We start from the raw sequence: 22955 nt of genomic DNA on the forward strand, positions 1-22955 counted from the left end.
CAAAGGAACAAGTCCAAATGGCAAACAAACATATGAAAAAATGTTCCAGCTCCCTAGCAATAAGGGAAATCCAAATTAAAACATCGATGAGGTACCACCTAACACCAGTAAGATTGGCCCACATAAACAAGAACACCAACGACGCTTGCTGGCGAGGATGCGGGGAAAAGGGAACCCTACTCCACTGCTGGTGGAGCTGCAAATTGGTACAGCCTTTATGGAAATCAGTCTGGAGAACACTCAAACAACTCAAAATCTGCATACCATATGACCCAGCAATAGCACTCCTAGGAATATATCCAAAACACCTGTTTTACGACAAACCAACATGCATCCCTATGTTCATTGCAGCACAATCAGTAATTGCAAAAACATGGAAGCAACCGAAATGCCCATCAGCAGAAGATTGGATAAGAAAGCTTTGGTTCATCTACTCCATGGAATACTACTCAGCTATTAAAAAAAACAAAATGCAGTTCTTTGTGGCTAAATGGGCACAACTGGAAACTATAATTCATTTTTCTTGAAGCTATTCAACTTGTAGAACTTGCTGTGTCACCTTTAGGAAATTACTAGAAGTCTGACTGCAAAACCTAAGACTGCTATCTTTAGACTGCACCACATTATTTCCATTCCCATGTCCAAACAGAGGGAATGACTGGAAGCAACTGATATTAAAAAACAAATAAAAAGTGTGATGAGCTATTAAAGGACAGGGGAAATATCAGCTATTTCTAACTGTAACTACATTTTCCAAGACTTTAGATGGAAATGCAGTCAATGTTTAAGTAGATTTGAGAATATTGCCAAGTTCAATAAGGGAGCAATTTTTAAAGATGCTTTAAGAGAAAGTTCTGGAATTCCATGTCTTCCCGATGCCAGGCTCAGCATTTGGAGGATGGAAAAGAATGACTTTTATCGGGCATTGTTTCTATCTTCAATGAATCTCCTGGCCATCGAAGCCATCTGTGGTCAGCACATGCTTAAGGAAAATAAAAGTATATCCTGGTCTGCTAAGCATCAGTGTGGATAGGCAGGAACTCTGCACGCCCAGCAGTGACGTGTGAGTTGAAGACCCGAATGTGGTTCTTACACTAGTCACTAGCTGACATAAGATCCCTTCCTGAAAAATATATCTGAAGGGAATAGAAGCATCATTCTTCATGACGTAAGAATAAATTCAAGACCAAATAGTAAATGCCATTTTGTAAACAAATTGTTATTTGAGAGGAAGGAAGGAAGAGGAAGGGAGAGAGAAAGAGCGAATGATAAGGGACTGGGTGGAGAGAGAGGCTGTGGCAGGCAGATTTCCCATTCCCTGGTTTAGTCCCAGTTTGCTGGGAACTCAGCCCTGGTCTCCCACATGGTGGCCAGGACCCAGCTGCCTAAATCATCACATGTTGCCTCCCAGAGAATATGCTGGTAAGAGGCTGGAATGGGAGTGGAGCTCAACTTAAATCCAGATGCTCTGTGTTGCAAGTGGCATCTAAGCAACTATGCCAAAATTCTACCCCATATCAAAATCCTTTAATAATCGAATTTTTAAGGATTTTCCTTGAGCTTTATGTCTACCCCTTAAAGAACAGCAAGCAGGCACTAAAACCATTACTTATACAACAGCGTTCATGGCAGTCCCAAGGTAGAAACATCCCACAACCCCAGCAGCAGATAAATGGGTAAACAACATATTTTGCATAGAATATATGCATGATTCAATATTATCCAACCATAAAAGGAAATGAAGTTCTGATCCTTGTTAACAGAAATGAACCTTGAAGACATGCTTAGTGAAACAAGCCAGACGTAGTCAATTACCGCATGATGCCATTTCCATGAGCAGTGAGGGTCATCAAAGGTCATCCAAGTCAGAGACAGAGTCGGAGAGAGTTCATGGCGACAGGTGGGAGGGGATATGGAAGGGTTATGCTTTAATAAGTTTCTTCTACATTGCAGAGGAAAGAAACATTCTAGAAATAGATTGTGGTGCTAGTTGGACTTTATAAATATACTTAATGCCATGAACTTTTACACTTAAAATAATTAAAATGGTAAGTTTTCTATTGTGCATATTGTTTTCATAAAAATGCCAGGAAAGGCCCAGTTGTGAGAAAAAGATACAAAAACATATACAATTCTTTCAAGTGCTTGTATTTTTAATAATAACACTTAAATCTATTTAAGTAAACTAACTAATCTGTTTCAATATTTGTTTACTGTAGAGATGATTTACCTAGTTCAAAAGAAGGAATATATATATCTTTTGTCTACTATAACAAAAATATATTTCAGGATCAAAGAATTATTAAAAGTCACAAAATTACAATATGGGAGAACTCAACTGCATTTCAATACTCAAGAGTGTTTTCAACCAAATATATGCTTAAGTAAAATACAGTATGTTTATCTTACAGAATTGGACATTTGCTAAGGTATACTTTCAGCAAATCAAAAAATTATAAGACATTGAGATAAGCTATTCATGATATGAGAAGACAAAATGTCTGTATGGTACATACACACAAATTTAATTTTTTAAAAAAGATTATTCCTTCAATGACTGATTGGTTCATTTATATGAAAGGCACAGTGATAGAGAGAGGTGGGAAGAGAGAGCTTCCTTCTGCTGGTTGACTTTGCAAATGGTTGCAGCAGCCAAGGCTGGTCCCAGCTGGTCACCAGTGAAGAAGTGTAGCAACCGGGATCACCACCAGCACTGGAGCGACTCACCATGCACGATGCTCGCCCCACCACACACTGATTTGAAAGAGGTTTAGGGGTAAGCATGTAGCCTAGCACTTAAAATTCCTGAATCCTATATCAGAATACCTCAGTTTGATTTCCTGGCCCTAAAACCTTGCTCTGATTTTCTGCCAACATTGAGCTTGGTAATGGCTAGAGTAAATGAGCTCTTGCCTTCTATTTGAGAGACCAAAACTGAGTGTCTGAATCTTGGATTCAGCTTGGCCTGGCCCCAGCAGACACAGGCATTTGGAGAGTGAACCAGAGGGTAGGAACTAAAGAGATAAAAGCAAACAAAACATACAAAAACCCCAGTATTTACATATTTTATTTTCTATTGATAGGAAAAGCACAATTAATGATTAGATAAATAAATATAGATAAGAAATGTGGCTCAAAATACAGAAGGTGCGAGAGATGAAAGATACCACAATGGAGATGGGGGTTGCAAAAGGGAACACCCCAAAACATCAGTAATGGTCATGTATCTGATACAGCCTAGGTCATTTTTTACACTGGATTTTATTTATTTATTTATTTGAAAAGATTTATTTGTTATTATTGGGAAGGCAGATCAGATTTGCAAAGAGAAGCAGTGACAAAAAGGGCTGAGCCAATCTGAAGCCAGCAGCTTTTTCTGGTTCTCCCATGCAAGTGCAGGGTCCCGGGGCTTTGGGCCATGCTCTACTGCTTTCCCAGGCCACAAGCAGGGAGCTGGATGGGAAGCAGAGCAGCCAGGACACAAACTGGGATCCTGACAAGGTGAGAATTTAGCCACTGAGCCATCATGCTGAGCCCTAAGTTTTATTTTCTAAGCTTTCTAGGACTCACAAGTATTACTTTATAATTACAAAGTTTACTTTTCAAGATACTTGAGGTGCACATTTTCCAAGAATGGCTGTCATGGAATTACCATTCCATTAGCCAGCCCCACACATGTTAGATTTAGATTAATGAGACTATGTCTTCAGTGAGAACTGACTGAGGAAAGTAGGGGGATCATTTCTACTTGCTCATTAGGAACATAAGATTCAAACAGAAATCCTTTAATACCTCAAATCAAGCCTTCATTCTGAGGTTTTTATGGTTTTTTTGGCAGGGGGGGTTGGTTTGGTTTGTTTTTATTCTAGTATGTTATACCTTGGGGCAACAAGGAAGTGTTCAAGTGGCAATGAGTTTCCTATTTTATAAAAGAAAATAATAATCATCCCACAAACTTTAATAGTAATTAAGCTAACAGAAAATAAGTAAAGAAATGGTGATGATGAATATGAGTATGAAGATGATGACAGATAGTGATGTTGAAATGAATGGTGACAGACATGGATGGAAGCTATTGAAATTATCCTTGGGGTCCAAATGAGCAGAAAGATACAAGCAGAACGTAAGAGCTGGGCTGAATTGGTTGATGAACTCCAGAGGGAAAAAAGGTGTTTTTTGCAGAACCGCCGACAGAGTAAAATGCAGTGGGAGAGACACTCCTCCTAGGAGCTGCAACAGAAGTGAAGATGCTTGTCATTGTGAAATGAGATGGCTCTTAGCTACCTGAGCCCTGGATCCAGTGCTTGGCACATCATAGGTGTTAGGTACTTTTTGTTGCTTATTTAATATTGTGAATTCATTCTGACCTGCCACCCTGTGAGGATATCTATGCCCCAAATAAATGGGATGACTTTAAATAAAAAGATTCAGGATCCAGCCATGGAGTCATCAGATGTCAGTTCAGTGGCTTAATCTTTCTATGCCTCAGGCCCAGTCTCCTCACGTTTAGATTGCATACTAACATAGAGCATTGTTCTTCACATCACTCCTTCCAAATCAACCCTGTTGTGGTGCTCAGGATCCAAGTGTGAAGGTAAGAGGAAGTAAGAGTCTGATCCAACTCCACCTACGTAAGGGCCAGCCTTGAGGTGATGAGCCATGCACACATTCACACAAAATCATCCTTGAATCAGCGTCCAAATCTCTACTGGGGAATGAGGGCGCGCAGCAGTTTGGGGCCCTAGTAAGGGCAAATGAGGCCTGAAGGGGCGCAGACACTGCAGAGAGCAGCCACTTTAGAAGCCCCTTCCATGAGAATTCACAGCATGCAAGACCAGGAATCAACTGCCCACAGCTTCATTCACAAACACAAACTGGAAGCTTAGGTTAGTAAAAACATGGCAAGAGCAACCAAAAGGAACGAAGACTCAAGTGTGGTACCCTTCTGTAGCTACACTAGTCTCCCTGTCTCCCATCATGATGAAGCCAGCCCTGCTTCCCGTTCACCTGATGTAATGATTTTCTCCTTCACATTGGCTGATTCCCATCAGTATCAACAAACTCTAGTATCTCCTTTAAAAAATACTGTAGGGCACTTACAGATTTCTAATAAATGTTTATCCTGCCTGCCTGAATGCTTGTACTCATTTACATTTCCACCAACAGTGTGTTAGGATGCCTTTCCTCTATACCTTCACCAACATTTATCAGTTAGTGATTTGGGGATGATAACCATTCTTCCTGGGGTGAAGTGAAGCCCTGCTGTGTGGTGTTTTTATTCCATTTCCCTGATGGCTGGTGGTCCTGAGCATCTGTTCATGTGTTCATCGGCCATTTGTATTTCATCTTTTAAAAAATGTTTACATCCATAACCCATTTCTAAAAGGGATTATTTTGTCGAGTCTCTTAAGCTCCTTGATATTAGTCCTGTATCATTTATGGTTCAAAAATATGTTCTACCATTCTTCTAGCATCTTCTTCACTTTACTCAGTGTTTCCTTTGCCAGGCAGAACCTTCTTGGCTTGATATAATTGCATTTATCTATTTTTTGCTGTTATGGCCGGTGATGGTGCAGTCTTATCCAAGAAGTCCTTGGCTGTCCCATTGTCTTGCAGTGTTGTGCTTGTGTTTTCCTTTAGTAATTTGATGACTTCAGCTCTTTGGGATACATCCTCAATCCACACTGAGTTCATCTTTGTAAACATTGTGAGGTAGACATCTTGCTGCTTACTTCTGTATATGGAGATCCAATTTTCCCAACACTAGTTGTGGAAGGCACTGGCCTTCCTCCGGGAAATCAGCATGTTTACCAAATATTCATTAATTCTATATACATGAATTAATTTCTGGCATTTATAATCTGTTCCAGTGGTCCACATGTATGTTTGTGCCAGTTCCAGGGGGTATTAATTATAACTGCCCTGTAATATGTTTTAAAATCTGATATGATATTTTTAGCCTTATTTTTTTGAAGATCGTTTTAGATATTGGGGGTATCTTGTGTTTCCAGATAAAGCCTAGGATTAATTTTTCTAGTTCTTGAGAAAAATGTCTTTGGTGTTTTGATTGGCATTGCATTAAATTTGTAAATTGCTATGGGTAGTATGGATATTTTATTGATATAAATCCTTCTAATGCAGGAACACAGAAGATTTTTTTCATTTTTTGTGTTTTTCTTCTTTCCTTAATGTTTAATACTTTTCATGGCAGACATCTTCTATGTTCTTGGTGAAGTTTATCCCAAAGTATTTAAAACCTTTAGTAGTTCATGTGTGGGATTGATCCCAGCCAGGGTATTGTTTGTACATAAAAACATTATTGATTTTTTGTGTTGCTATGAAGCTTTGGGGCTTTGCCAAACTTTCATTGGAGTTTAAATAATCTGTTAGGGAAGTCTCTTGGTTCCCCTATGTATAGGATCATATTCTCTGCAAACAGAAATAATTTGATCTACCATATGACCTAGCTAACTCACTTCTGGGAATTTACCCAAAGAAAATGAAATCAGCATATAAAATAATTACTGTATCCCCGTGTTTATAGCAGTTTGAGTCATAATAGCTGAGGTATGGAAAAAGGCTAGATGTCCATCAAATGATGACTGGACAAACAAAATGTGATTTATGCAATGGAACATTATTCAGCCATAAAAAGAATGAAATCGTATCTTTTTCAACAAAATGGATACAGTCGGAAAGCACTGGGCTTAGTTAAATAAACCAATCCCCAAAAGGCAAATATGTTTTTCTGATTTGTATTGCATAATATAGAGAAGACAATAAAAAGTAACGTGTCTGAGGTAAAGCTGAAACCTTGAGATTTGCTTATAGCTGTTGTCTAGATTACTCAGGAGCAGCGTTCTTTCTACTTTTTACTGGTTAATTCTTTATTTAGTGGAAGATTAAGCTTGTGATCATAATATGAATAGAAAGTACTTCATCCCCCAAATTAAAAAAAATAATAAGAAAGGAGCAAGGTAGCTTTCAAACTATATCTATGAAATATATGAAATATGTTTGAATAAGAATAAAACTTCCTCTTAACAACTGCCCAACTTCACCCACTTCCTCATGTCTCTGATTCCTTTAGTTCACAATTCCTGAGAAAGTTGTCCAAATTGGCCTTAGCTGTGTCCTTGCCCCCGTCCATCCCTGTCACCTCAGTCTGGCTCATGCCCCCAACAACCCTGCTGAACTGCTTTCGACAGTGTCCCTGGAGCGTCACATCCTGGACTCCTAGAGGCAGTTCCACCTACTCAACCACAAGGGCATCCAACAGAAGTCACTACTCTCGCTTTCTCAACACATGCTTCCTTTTTAAATTTCAGGACTAACTGATCTTTATTCTTAACTCGCTTCCCTGGAGTGTTCTCCCCTGTCTAAATACTAAACTCTAGGATCCCTCTCCTCTTTGGTCTCCCAAGGTATATAGATCAAATCTCCGAGAATTAAAACTCTGTGTCTTGAAATGCAAATTAAAACCTAGTTAGAATGTTTATAAGCAGAAAACCAAGAGATAAAAAGTGGTTTGGTATAGATAAAAAGGGAACCCTTGCAGACTGCTGGTGGTTATTTAAGTTGACATCCATTTGGGTGAAAAAAGATGATTGGGAAAAAAAACACAACTACTGTATAATTCACCAGTTCAACAATGGATAAAATATATCCAGAGGAAATGAGATATGTAAGTCAGTTCATTTGCACTTCCATGCTTACTGAAGCACTATTGACAATGGCCAGGAAATGGAAGTGACTGTCAATGGATGAATAAATAAAGAAACTGTGGCACTTGTGTTCCATAGAATGCTATGAAACCATAGAAAGGGTGCAGTCCTGTCCTTAGTGACAACAAGGATAGAACTGGAAGTCACAGTGTTAAATGAAATAATCCAAACTCAGAAGCACAGGATCACACGATCTTATTCATATGTGAAATCCAAAAATTCAATCTCATGGAGGTTAAGAATACAATGGCCGTTAACAGAGGCTACAGATTATAAGGAAAACAGTGGATTGGAGAAAGACTAGTATAAAGGTGCTGGGACACAATTAGGTAGGAGAAAGTAGCTTTCTTATTCTACTGTACGAAAGGGAGACTATAGACGATAATGTATTCTAAATGAGTAAAAGCTAGATTTAAGAATAATTTTGAATGTCTTCACTACAAAGAACTTACGTTTAAAGAGTTAGATACGTCTACCCTGCTCTGAACAACGTATGATGTATTCATGTATCAAAACAAGACATAGTATCCCATAAATACGTACACATTATGTGTACGTATATATATATAGACACACACACAGACACACACACATGTATATATGAAAATTTAAGACAGATAAAACCCAGGCATTTATATTTCTAGTTCACATATTTTCACTATGACCGGAGCACTCAGTGCCAACCTCCTGCATGATACAACCATGCATGTGTGTCACAGTCATTAGACACATGCAAGAGAGAACTCTTGCTCAAGCCTCAACACATCCCCAGCCCCTGAGAACTCGTTCCCTCTCAGGAAGATGCCATAGGCGGCAACCCGACAACGGAAGCAAAAACCCAAGGTTTTCCTCTACTTGAGTCCATTCCCTCTCAACTCGCATCCAAACCATCAGTAGCTCCTGCTTTATGCTGGCAGTAAATGCCAAATAAACTCTCAGCTTTCCATTTCCACTGTGGCTCTGTCAGCCCAGGTACTGCTTTTTTTTTTTCCTAAATGAATATGATAGTTTTAATTAAAATGCTTTTTAATTTTTCCAGTATAAAGATTTATTTTTTCTAGTATAGACAGCTAAACAAACTCTACATAGTGCTTATTTAAAATTAGGATTTCATGGATTAGAAGGAAGAAGGGAGGGAGGAAATTAACATTGGAAGGCTTTTATTTTTATACACCAAGTAAAGGAATTGAAAACTATGATGATTTTAATGATGATAACAGGTAACAGTTACTGATCAATTACTATATGCCAGAGACACTAAGTACTGCACACAGATTATAATCTCTGTTCCAACAGAAACTAAATGAGGTTAGTCCCCCTTCACATATGACAAGATGGGATTACAGAGGGAAGTCACACAAGTTCTCACTTTAAAAGTTATTTACACAATTCCTAAGTACAACACACGCACACACACAAAGCACATTATCTTAGAACTAAAAATTTTAAGACTTTGTTGGAAATTTACTAATTGTCCTCATTTTCTCTACTACCACTAAGAAAAACATCCTTTGTTGGCATTCACCTACAAAGAGTGCCTGGGAACCATTTCTGGGCTTTTATCACTTTTGATCCACTAAGGACAAAGTCTCTAGCGGGCTCACTAGTGTCTTGTCATCCCAAATGGCTGATGCTAATGGTTGCCGCTAGCACATGGGGAGCTTGGCGAGCCCTTGAAGAGCATGGCTAGAGCTGCTCCACAGTCATGGCCTCTGAGGGCAGCTGATGGCAGCTGTCCACAATGTCACCACTTCCCTTGGATGAAATACAGTGCCCCTGGAGCAACGGCCAGCAGCATTTACGGACATCCATCCACGGTGCCAAAACTAAGCAATGAACAAAAACTGGCATTCTTTTGCTGCCCAGACCCCCGTTCCTGAAGTTGCTCAGAAAGTCAAAAACACCAACAATTTCTTTGGAAACTAATTATAAAGTAGAAGAGTGGAGAGGGAATCAACAGCAAGCGATAGTTGCTGGGCGCCCTTCAGTTGAGTAAATGCCCTTCACAGGAAGCAAATTCTGGTTAGTCACACTGTAAATGATTGTTTATGGTAATCATTTAACTGAATCCAGGTTATATGCCACCAAGTAATTTCTATTACAAAAATGACATATTTTACCCTTCGAAACATGAATCCCATTGGCTAATAATCAAAAGAAAGTAAAGAGTGAGAGTGTTAAACAATTAGAGAGAAAAAAATTCTAGTCTCTTTGCCAAGGGTCTCTGGTTTCAGGCTAGAGAAGCATTAATGGGTATTAGAAGGGCTCCCAGCACGTGTAGATAAATGTTTGCAAGACACTTCAAAGCAGAATTCAACATGATGTGGCCCCTGGACCACATCTAACCCACCATCTGTTTTTGTGTAGTTTATGAACCAAGAATTTTTTTTTCATTTTTTAATGACTGGAAAATATTTATATGATTATTATAGGATAATACGTGAAAAGTTTCTGAAATCTAATTTTTATTTCTTTTTTAAAAAGATTTATTTATTTTGAGTTTTGGAAAGTCAGATATACAGAGAGGAGGAAAGACAGAGAGGAAGATCTTCCATCCATTTATTCACTCCCTAAGTAGCCACAAAAGCTGGAGCCACACAAATCAGAAGCCAGGAGCCCAGAGCCTCTTCTGGGTCTCCCTCTCTGGTGCAGGAAACCAAGGCTTGGGCTGTCCTCCACTGTTTTCCCAGGTCACAAACAGAGAGCTGGATGGAAAGTAGGGCTTTTGGGATTAGAACTGGCACCCATGTTGGATGGCAATGCATGCAAGGCAAGGACTTCAGTCTCTAGGCTATCACTCTGGGCCCTGAAATTTTTTTTTTTGAAGATTTATTTATTTTTATTACAAAGTCAGATATAGAGAGAGGAGGAGAGACAGAGAGGAAGATCTTTCGTCCGATGATTCACTCCCCAAGTAAATGCAACAGCCAGTGCTGTGCCAATCCGAAGCCTGGTACCAGGAATTTCTTTCCAGGTCTCTCACGTGGGTGCAGGATCCCAAGGCTTTGGGCCATCCTCAACTGCCTTCCCAGGCCACAAGCAGGGAGCTGGATGGGAAGTGGAGCTGCCAGGATTAGAACCGGTGCCCATGTGGGATCCCAGTGCGTTCAAGGCAAGGACTTTAGCTGCTAGACCACACCGCCGGGCCTGGGCCCTGAAATTTAATTTTCAATGCCCATAAATAAAATTGCATTGGAACACAACCATATTCCTCTGTTTCTGCGCTGGTTATGGCTGCCTTTGTACTACAGGGCAGAGTAGAAATGTCATGATTCATACTGTTCGTATTGCCCAAAAACTAATGAGACCTTATTACCTGGCTCATCACAGAAAAAAGCTTGTGAATGTCCTAGTTTTTAAAAACATTTATTTATTTGCAAGATGAGTTAGAGAGAGAGGTAGGGATGGAGAGAAAGAGGTAGCGAGAGAGACAGAGACTGAAACGGAGATCTTCCAACTGCTGGTTCACTTCTCAAATGGCTGGAGCTGAGCCAGTCTGAAGTTGAGAACCAAGAGCTCCTTACCAGTCTTTCCCATGGGCACAGGGCCAGTAGGACTGGAGTCATCCTCCATCACCAGGGAGCTGGATTGGAAATAGGGCAGCTGCGACTTGAACCAGCACCCTGTGGAATGTCAGTGCTGCAGGCAGCAGGTTTACTTGCTGTGCCACAGCATCAGCCCCTGTGAATATCTATTTTTTTTAAATTCTCACAAAATTGGGGTTGACGGTGGCATGCTGTGTTAACATGCCCTCTGTATTGCTGGCATCCCATACGGGAACTTATTTGAGTCCCAGCTGCTCTACTTTGATCCAGCTCTCTGCTAATATGCCTGGGGAAGCAGAGGAGGCTGGCCCAATTCTTTGTAGCCCTGCATCCATTTAGGAGACCTGGAAGATGGTCCTGGCTCTTGGCCCCAGGATCCTGGCTTCAACCTAGTCCAGAATTGGCCACCAAGGCCATCTGGGGATTGAAGCAACAGATGGAAGACTCTCTCTCTCTCTGTCTCTCTCTCTCTCCCTCTCTTTCTGTGCCTCTCCATCTCTGTAACTGCCTTTCAAGTAACTAAATAAATATATATTTTTAAAAATCATACAAACAACCCAAAATACCAACTACTACAAACCTCCAGAAAGGACAGAAGAAATAGCTCAGGAACAGAAAGCAACGCCTGTGCAAAGCTGCTGATTTCGAACGCAAAATCATCAACTTCCCAGTCCTCTCGCCATGGAGACTAAGTGTCATGTCCTATACTTGCAAGAACATTACTCTATCATTGGCCTTTCAATGTCTGTATTTGCAAATATAACTGTCATGAATCATCATAAAAGCTGAAGTCTCTATGTAATTCACAGGGCCTGAATTCATGGATTGAGGGCATTAGAATGAAGTTTACATCCATTAGGGTACACAGTTGGCTCCCTGAAGGCTGTCGCATCCATTCTCATTAACAACAGGTAGCTTGCAGTGATAATTCAAGTGTATGAATTCTGAAACTGATTACAGGTTTGGTTTTTCAGCATTGGAAGTACCAGGCTTTGGATACAACAAAATAATGCAACTTAAGTATTATATAATAATCAAATGACTGCTTTATTAGTTTCTAATTTATTCATGACTCTCCTTGAATTAAAATGATTCTCTTTTAAAAACAATAATAAAGGACGCAGTAAGCTTTCACCAAACCTAACTCTTCCTTAACTAGAAACATCCAGCCTCCCAGAATTAAATTCATCTATGTGGTGTTTTATTCATTATCTTGAGTAAACATGTATTGTGCTATATAATAACTTTTTAGGGAACTTCATAGAAAATAATAAACCACTATCATGTAATAAAGTTACATTATTATAGATCACATAAATCACATTGCAAATGTTTCCAGTATAAAAATATGTTGTCATTAAACAGGGAAAATATGCATCTGGGACCAGTGCTGTGGTGTAGTGCGTAAAACCTCCACTTGTGTCAGCATCTCATATGGGTGCTGGTTTGATTCCCGGCTGCTCCACATCTGATCCACTGCCCTGGTAATGTACCTGAGAAAGCAGTAGAGGATGGCCCAAGTCCATCAGCCCTGTACCCGTGTGGGACATCTGCGGGAAGCTCTAGGCTCCCAGCATCAGGTGGGCGCAGCTCTGGCAGCTACGGCTACTTGGGGAGTGAACTAGCAGCTGGAAGATCTCTCTCTCACTGTATCTCCTCTCCTTTCTTTCTCTGGACTCTGCCTTTCAGATAGATAATTTTAAAAAGACATTTCAAATAGAAAAATAATGGAAGAAGTCATATTTTCCACTTTCCAAAATGAAATCCACAGAATTATGTACAAAAAGGTGTAAGTCTTTTTTTAACAAGAATTCTTTCCTTTTGCAGTAAGCATCAAAAATAAGTCCAAGCTCAATGTTACAGGTTATTTGGGAGGCTTAAACACGCTAATGGGCACATGCATCTCTCAAGACAACATGTAACTTTTCTAGATTTATTTGAATAGCTCTCCTAAACATACGTTAGAACCACTAGCTTGATCCTGGAGGACTGCTATCTTGGCTTTAACTCTGCTTACCCCTGAATCTTTCAGTTCTTTTATCCAGAGAGATGAAGCCCTTATAACTCAAAACATTGCCCAGAGTAATTGGACTTCAGGTTGTTTATGGTGCCACCTAAATAGTGTTGAACTGTCCAGGAAGACTTACAGTCTTGACAAGCCAATTGTCATCAGAGAATTATTTCTTTCATGATTTAAATCATTCAACTGAAAAATAAAATAAGACCATGTAAGTTTGATAGGAAAAAGTCAGAAATTCATTTGCCTATGGATTGGATACAGATATTCAAAGACTGGACATTAAAAAAAAGTGTGTGTGTGTGTGTGTGTGTGTGTGTGTGTGTGTGTGTGTGTATTCTCAAAGTCTGGGATCACTTTGGTAACCTCCTATTTTTGGATTGAAAATCTGTGGTCAGTTTCCCTGGTGCTTCATTCCGAAGGACCCCATACCTTCTGTCACCGAAGATGTTCAAAACAAGAAACAACTTTCCAATAAAACAGAACTTCAAGTTTTCACCAACTTCAAAGAAAAATGCTCTTTTTACAAACTCAGGGCATTGATGAACTCTTTAGAGCAGCTTTTTAACCTGAGCCAACTTGCCCTTGGTGCAATAATCTCAAAGAAGGCTATATGCTGACTTCCTTAAGTGAACCGTATCATCCGTTGCATTTGTATGGAAACTTCTGTTTACTCATAATGATTTAAGGCTCTCTCCTGTGGCCAAGGTCCTGAAGTTGTATACAGCAGTCCTCTTGTTATCAAAGGTTGTTTTGTTTTCCCAAAATAAGCCTGGGATCCTAATTATTGGACTTTTAAAATGTTGATTTCTTAAAAATTAAGTGAATTAGAGAAGCAAAAATGAAAACAAAATTTCTGGCTCTAGATATAAGCAACAGATACAAAGAAAAGTTACAGACATTAAAAACAATTATTGGGGTCAGCCCAATACATGAGACCCCATCTCATGCTGGAGCTCTGGTTCAGCTTCCATCTGACTCCTGGCAAAGCAGCGGAGGCTGGACTGTGTTTGCCACCTAAGTGGGAGACCCAGATGGAGTTCCTGCCTCCTGGCCTCAGCCTTCCCAAGGCCACTACAGCCATCTGGGGAGTGAGCCAGCAGATACTATTATCCATCTCTTTCTATCTCTTCCTTTATCATTCTTCCAAATAAATCTATTGAAAAACCATCACTTACACTCCTTTCTGAAAACTCAAAGTGTATGTGCGTATCATCATCGTCATTATTGTATGATTATGCTCCACAGAGTTAGGAGGAATGTAGTTTCTCTGTGCTGGTTGATCAGATGGGATTATTTTAGTAGTCAGTCTGGAGTTTTCAATCAGAAAAAAGAGAAGAAGTTCATGGATCTTCAGCCCCAATGAACATATAGTCACCTCTGGGAGGATAAAAGAGAAATCATATGAGAGTGTGCTTTTATGTGGTTAGTAGGTTGGTTTTGTGCACTGGTTAAGTGGCCACCTGCAGAGTTGGCGTAAGTGCCAGTTTAAGTCCCAGGTGTTTTGCTTCTGATCCAACTACCTGTTAATGAATTTAGGAAGGCACCAAAAGATGGTCCAAGTGCTTGAACCCCTGCCACATATATAGAAGACCCAGATGGAGGTCCAGGCTCTTGGCTTTGGCCTGGTAGAACTGGCTACTACAATCATCTGAGGAGTGAACCAGCAGATGAAAGATCTCTCTCTCTCTCTCTCTCTGTCTCTCTCTCCCTTCCTGCATCTCTCTTTCACTGGACCTCTTAAATAAACAAGTTAACTGATCATTAAAATTATTTGGCTTCTTTTGAAGAGTTTTCATATAATTTTTTTTACAGAGTTCATAATCTTTGCCATTCTATCAACAATTCAATTAGTAGAAATAAGAATAGATTATATTGACTGTGACATCTATCGAGTGGCACATAATCAACTTTGCTTCTTTCAGAAACTGAAGTACAGTTGTGCACCACATGATGAAGTTTCAAAACATCAGACTGTCCATCCAACAGCTTGCATGTAGAGGGTGGGCCCATAAGATTACATCACCTAGTGCTGTTGTAAGTATGCTTCTTGATATTTATCCTGTGATGAAATTGCCTAATTAGTTAAACTAACTCTGTGTCTGAGAAAGGCTGACTGACCTATGTCTACTTTCTTGATTCCATAGAGTCACAGATCATCAGTATGTGGTACAGTTGATATTTGAACCTGTGAATGCCTTTCCAATACAGAGGCTCATGCTCTTAGCCCATCAGCTTCCCATCACTGAAACACATAATGTAATTAGACAGCACACAGTCTATAGCACCTCAGAAAGTCAGACAAAAAGTTACTATATGATTCAGAAATTCCAGCTCCTGCTATGTATCCAAAGAACTGAAAAGCAGGATTTGAACAATAATGTGTAAACTGATGTTTTTATCAGCATTGTTTCAGAATAATTAGACAATAGAAATAATCAAATATCCACGATTAAGGAAAGAACAAAGAATTTGTGGGATAGACACACAATGAAATTTTATGCAGCCTTTATAAATGGATGGAATTCTGACACATGCTATACAACATGGGTGCAACTTCAAGACATCATGCTAAATGAAATAAGCTGGACAAGAAAGGATAAGTTTTACCTGATTTCACTTTCACTTTTGTAAATTACTTAGAATAGTCAAATTCATAAAAGAGAAGTCAAATCATATATTGATTATTAGGAAATGATAGCAGTAGGAAATTAGAAAATTGTGATTTATTGGGTGTGAGGTTTCAGTTTGGGAAGATGAAAAAGTTGAAGTTACAGAGATGCATGTTGGTGATAGGTCCTCATCATTATGGGTGATAGGCCTGGTAATGTGAATGTAATTAATAACACAGAACTATACATGCAAAAGTCAATGGCAGTACACAGTACACCCTGCTTTATATATGTTGAAGCAATACAGAAACAATTAGAATTTAGATATACACTAAAACAGCCAAAATCACAAAATAAAATGAAATCACATCACTTTAGATTCAATTTGCAAAGGATCATTTAGTGATCAAATAACCTAATTTTATTCTGTTCACCAATACAATTCTGCTTATAATTTATTTGATTAAATAAAGATCAAAATGACTGACAGTTTGACCATCCAAGGTCAGTTGTCAGATGGCACATCATGCAAATACAAGTACCAGGACAAATTCTAGAAAAAATAGCTTATCTAAGAGGATAGTCAGTAATGCCTTATCTTCATCCTTAATTACTTTCAAAGGTAAAAAAAATGTTTATCAGAAAAAAATCTGTAGCTTTTTGCAAAAATTAAAATTCTTCTCCAAGTTGCATATTCCAAATATTAAACAATTTGAAGGAAATATTAAATGCTTTTTTATTACCTGTTGGGATCCTTTTCAGCAATATTTTAAAAATAATTAAATTGGCTCATTTTTGTGCCCTACATTTTGTCCTATTTTATTTATACAAAAAATATGAACATCAAAAATTATACAGGAACTACTGTTTTTTGATTAGTCAGTACTTTTTTGTTGTGTTTTTCTTCATCAGAAGCTTTAGAGCAATTAAATACAATTTTATTCTGTGCTTAATCCAGAACTAGGCAAGGAACCACATGAATTCTACAGTGCAGCTGAAGGGTTTTTTGTTTGTTTTTTTTTTTAATGAATTTCCCACATAGTTTTCCTCCCCCAAATCAATATCCTCCTAAAAAATAAGCTAATACTTGTCATTGTTAGAGAACATTATAATATTGGGAACTATTTATTCTTCATTTTGTCATAATTTAGTCTTGAATGTCCTATTTGGCACTCTTCATGTGTCACTGCATTGATTGTTTCTCATCTTTCGGGTCTCAACTCAAACATTTTCTCATTGCAAAGAGAAACCCAACCTTACTCCATCAACATGGCCTTTCCACATTTGCACAATCTCATTTCCTTGGTGACACTTGAAGTGCATTTACTGTCTTGCATTTCACTCCGTTTGATCAAGGGATTCACAAGGTCAGAGCAGGGACCATCCTTTTGTCCTCTGTTCCTTAGGTGCAGCAGAAAGAGAGGCTCATAGTCAGTGGACTTGCCCTTGGACTTCTAACTCCGTGCAGGAGTGAATTCAGAGTCCAGCTCCTCTGGAAAGTGCAGGCATGTCCATGCTCAACTCTTCCCATTAAGGGTGCTACCAAGGGTTGTCTCAATGTACCGGGGCTCTGGACAACAAAAAAGGAATGGCTTCCAGGGTGTTAGGGGAGAGTTGCCTAGTCCTGAAGATTAGGTCTTCAATCTAGCTTTCCAGAGTCCCTTGTGGGAGATTAGGAAGTGGTTGGTGCTTGATTTCCTATTATCCAAACCCTTGGGTATGAAGGTTTCTTGGACACCTATGAGATGAAGAACTGGTTGAATTAGAAAAGGTTTAAGCCTGCCTAATGCCACCCTAATAACTTGAAATGACACATCTGTAGCAGGTTGCACGCTTAAAGCACCTACCACGCCTCTCCTTTCTAGTTTGTCCTCCAAAGGCCAGCCTCTCGTACAGACATTAGCTCTGAATCCAGACAGCCCAAGCAGTGAAAAAACAAGCCCATTTGTCTTTCCTCTTTAGAGAAGGAAAAATCAAGTCACACCACTGATTTCCAGATCCTTGCTCCTATGGCTGTATACAACAAAGCAAGGTAACAAAAACAGCAATAGAACACAAAGTTTTCTTAAAACGCTTCCCAGCAAGATAATTTCAAGTTTTCTATATAATATATTAAATACAAAGTAAGGGTTTGAAACGAAACATCCTGATCAATCATGTAAGTTGCTCTTGAAAGCATCTCTGTGCAAAGACTGAAAACTAAGATTGTGTCCTCCCACCATAGCAAACAGTTATCCCCAACATATTGCTAATTTCCCCCTTTGACTGCAATAAAATAGAGTGCCTTATGTTTAGAAAATTCATTGCCACACAAGATAAGAAAATTTCCCTGAGCCATTGGTCACTAGGTTAAGTACACCTAAATCAAAATGATAAGTCAGGTCAAATCCTTAAAAGAAATGGGCACAGCCTGCCCTATTTCTTCTCCCTTCTCCTTGGCTGGCATATGGATGAGCCAGCAAGCCATGCTCAGAAGGAAGGGCAAGGATCCCACTCTAGAAAAAGCAAGCTAGTGGGAGCCAGGATGCCCAGCGCTTCAGAGGCACATCCCAGCTGACTTCTTATGCCTAGGTTATGCCATTGGAAATAAAATACATCCACCTTGCTTAGACCACAGTCGTTTAGGTTGTGTTTCAGTAATCAAACTCACATTCTAATACAATCAACTCTCCTTGATGATTTAGAAGCTGTTTTGCAATTTTTCAAAGTAGTTGTAGATTTCAAAATGTTTAGCCTGAGCAGTAAGAGTCCTTTAGAGTTGACTTTCTTCTCGCCCTATTGGGGAGGGGACTGATGACAGGTGAGTAAATGATTTTGCGAATCTCACGGGTGGCTGCTAATGGAAGTGTGGCTAGAGCTCCTGTGTGTCAGTCCATGCTTTTTCTTTGCAGTCCAATTAGCAGAAACCTCTGGAAGTTTCTCTGGGGAGTCCCTCCCAGAGGCCAGGGCAATTTGCTCTCTGGGACTTAAGGTCTTCTTGTCCCCAGACAACTGTAGGGCTGCCAGCCTTTGTACACCAACAAGGCAGCTTACAGCAAGCAAGCATGACCCAGCAAGCCCAGGCCCAGCTCTAGCATGCCTCATGGGTGAATGGGGACCCATTTTGCTGAACCTGGCCTTGAAACACTTGCTTTTTTCTAATGAAACAGACCCCTTTTACTATGACCTTATCATTCGCCTAGGAAACAGCAGCATAGCAAGTGGAAGTTCAGAAAGGCGCCTAGGCTGCCTAACTCCATTCACAAACCTTATGCTTACTGATTATCATTTACATACAATCTGGCAGGGTATGGAATTTTATATAACAACTAGCAATGGGAGTAGCTTCAACTGTCAAGACAACAATACTTAGAACAAAAGAAATCATTTAACTCTCTACCATGTTCCCAAGCACAACTCCATTTGGACAGAGTCAAGATTAAGAAAACTGCCAGGGGTCCTACAGAAAGTAAAAGGTGTGCTCGAGGTGTCAGATCAGATGGATCAAGCTTACAGCTTCCTTAGGAACTGGGATGCTACATTTGAATTGCACAAGATTCCATTTTGACATATTCTATCCTACATGTCTTACCGTCTTCATTTTCATCAAACACCGGTGCTTTGCTTGAAGTATTGGCTCCCATGGTCGAGTCTGCTCAGGTCTGGATTGTCCAGTTACATTATCTCGGCAGAAACACTCATCTTCACTTGGAACAGTTTGTGAAGCCTCTCCTGTTTGCCTATGAAAGCAGAAATGATTTTCTTACATGTCTAGACGTCCTAAACACAGAATGTGATCGAAACACTAACCCATTCTTTTCCAGATCAAAAGTTTTCATTGCTATGATAAGGAATGATTTCAGAGGCAATAAAACATCAGGAGGTATGGCTATTGCCATGCAGTGTTCCAGCTTCCCGTTGGGATAACTGCATCCCACACTGGAGTGCTAAGATTAGGATCGTGTCTATGTGGATTGCCCGGGATGGAGTTCCAGGCTGCTGGTTGTAGGCTGCTCAGGCTCTGGCTGTTGCTAGCATTCTGGGAGTAAGTCCGTCAATGAAAGGTCCTCTCTCCCACCACTGCCCTCCATCTTTCCATCCTTTCTTACTCCATCACTCTGCCTTTCAAATAGAGTAAATAAAAAAAAAATTACAAAAAAGAACACATTATATGGCTCTCACACTTGTACTCATTACAGATTTGTACTTACAAAGCCACAGTGAAACATAATATTTTTGGGGGCCCAGCGTGTAGCCTAACAGCTAAAGTGCTCATTTTGCATGCACTGGGATCCCATCTGGATGCTGGTTCTAATCCCAGCAGCTCCACTTCCCATCCAGCTTCCTGCTTATGGCCTAGGAAAGCAGTAAAGGAAAGCCCAAAGCCTTGGGACCCTGTATCCACAGGGGAGACCCAGAAGAAGTTCCAGGCTGCTGGCTATGCATTGGTGTGGCTCCAGCCATTGCGGCCACTTAGGGAGTGAAGCAATGGATGGAAAAATCTTCCTCTCTGTCTCTCTTCCTCTCTGTATATCTGAATTTCTAATAATATCTATATATTTCAAGTATGAAAAGTTTAAAATGAGGTCAATACTTCAAAACTGTAAAATAAAATCAAATTTATTTTCAAATCTATATCCTGGAGAATATATGCTGATTTTAAACTTTCTTCTTGGATGACTAAGAAGAGTTTTAATATCTTTTAGTTATAAAAATGTATGTGCTATGTCACTACTGCTATCAGTTGAAGAAAGCTTTAGGTTGAGTTTTCCACACCAGAAAGTGGCTCAATTTCTCTAAACTCATTTTTCTTTTTTCCTCCTTGAAATTGAAGGCAACAATAAATGCAATACATTTTACCTGTTTATTTTTTTTAATGCAGTAGTAAAGAATTCAGCTTTCCCTGAAATTGGTAAGAAGTAGCATTCTGGGCTCCAAATTAAAAGGGACATTGATAATGCCCTTAAACAAGTTACTTAAACTTGGGTGTTTGGAATGGCAACGTAACAGTGCCTCTCTCAGGAACTGCACACTTAGATGCCTGTAAAACCAAGCCTTTTTTTTTTCCCAAACAAGTACACCAAACCAGGCACATGACGTCATTGTGTGATGAGAAGAGTGATGACACAAGTGTAAGCTAGACGAGGAAACGGCTCTCAGGTCAAGAGATTGGCACCAAGTAGAAATGTGGAACCTGGTCATCAGATCCTCAGGTTTGCCCAAAACAAAACACAAAAAACAAACAGAACGATAACGGTCTGGATTTCATACATCATGGCATTCCAACGTTTGGCTCTAAGGCTTGAGGAAAGTTCATGATTCAGACACCTAATTGAGTCCTTACACATGTATGTAACACAATTAGCAATAATGTCTGACAGCTATATGCAAAGAATGAATGTAACAGCCTATACTTCTGATACTTTACTAAAATGTCCTTATCATGTATTATTTTCTAATAGTTGATAGTTACAGATGAGTTATTGAAAAGGAAGTTGGGAAGTCCCTAAGCTAGTGCAGAGAAGTTAATTTTTCCTGATAGGAAAAAACGAAGTGAAACCTTCAGTTGGAAAGCAGACTCATTAAGAAAATGCTACTTTTCATACTACAAGCTAACTGTTGGCAAAGTGCCTTGTGGACTTTGACAAAGCTCATTAAATGGAGAGTGAAAAGTCAGCAATTAGAAAGCACCAATTAAATGAGAGGTAAGGAGCAGGAGCAGGTGGTAACAGGTGGCTAAAGGAAGCTCAGTGGGATTATTGAGACCCAAGAAGATGGAAACATCTCTACCCTCTTTCCAGGCAAAATAATCAAAATGGCTTCTACGTCCTGTTGAGAGGGAATTAAGAAGTCAACGGGATGTCCATTGTGTTTTATTGTTGGTTAGAGGAAAGTAAGTGGAGAGTACTTTGTGTGTTATCAATGCATTAGAATCCAGGACAAGCGAAGGAATCATGGAAGGACACAAACAGTGATGACCCTAGGGAGAGGATGGGGCAGTTGCAAATGCTAACACTGCAGATTGGGGCTGCAGCCTCCCGTTTTATGCTTCAAATCTGAATACATGTAGCTTTCACAATACTCCCAAGTCCTATCACTCTTCTGTTTTTCTTCACACCTCTGGTTTTTCTCAAGTAGCCCATGTTTCTGCACCATGAGACATACTAAGCATGACCTTGCAACTTGTCATATCAAATAAAAAGACAGGAACATTATCACTGCTCAGAGCTGGTCATTTTTAGGGAGAGGAAAATATGCCCACAGGGAAACCACTATTGTGTATGTTTTGGGGAGGGACAGGCAAAGGGATCCACTACACAGTAGTTTTTCCATTGCCCTAAACATTCAACCCAGTTTGGAATTCTTTCTCCTATCCTCTCTCCATTAGAATAACCAACTTAAAAATTCCTCGCTCACATTCTGGAAGAAATCACTTAGGGAAACAGTGGATACATCCTTTCCCTTCTGCTGAAGAGAACCCCCCGGGAAGTGTGGGGCTCTCCTGTGATGGAGTCCACTGCCCATGTGACATGCACTAAGTCCACAGAACCAAATACACAGCGTGTTGAAATGCCAGGAGGACAGCAAACACCCATGGAAATGGAAAGCCTGAGCACCAACATTATAAAAGGATGAGAACTTGCATTTCAGAAATACAGGGACTACTGAGGTTCTGCCTCACACAGCCACTTATTGAAACATTAGTTAGAGAACTAGTTCCCTGATGTCAACATTTCATCTTTGGCCATTACCCTGAAAGTGGTCAAGAGGTATGTCTAGTTTCCCCAGGTGAAGAGGTTCCAACTCCCAGAGTGCAGTATACAGGGAATAATGGAACTACCAGAAGATACAACTTTCAGTAGAACCATTCAAATGCTATTGTCACAGCATGTGCATAGACATGACCTTACTATTTTGCATTGGCAAACAGAGCTTATTAACTTGCAAACTCAGAACATGGGAAAGAAGGAAAACAAGGGCTGGGGCTGAAGTATAACAGGGTTAAGCTGCCACTTCCCGTGTCAATATCTCAGATGGGCATTGGTTGAGTTTTGGCTGCTCCACCTCCAATCCAACT

At 39.8% G+C, this 22955-nt stretch overlaps 1 protein-coding gene across 1 annotated transcript in view; it reads right to left on the reverse strand.

Annotated features, from left to right (window-relative positions):
• The window catches only part of STK32A (serine/threonine kinase 32A), a 104832-nt gene extending 85228 nt beyond the window's left edge, over positions 1-19604 (reverse strand). The window contains exon 1 of the mRNA XM_040976034.1: positions 19470-19604. Within this exon, the coding sequence (XP_040831968.1) occupies positions 19470-19521 (52 nt within the window). The 5' untranslated portion in view covers positions 19522-19604. The remainder of the gene's footprint in view (positions 1-19469) is intronic.
• Between the last annotated feature and the right edge of the window lie 3351 nt (positions 19605-22955).

The sequence above is a fragment of the Ochotona curzoniae genome, unplaced genomic scaffold (assembly GCF_017591425.1).
Source record: "Ochotona curzoniae isolate NIBS_2020 unplaced genomic scaffold, NIBS_Ocur_1.0 contig_1, whole genome shotgun sequence".
Classification (NCBI taxonomy): domain Eukaryota; kingdom Metazoa; phylum Chordata; class Mammalia; order Lagomorpha; family Ochotonidae; genus Ochotona; species Ochotona curzoniae.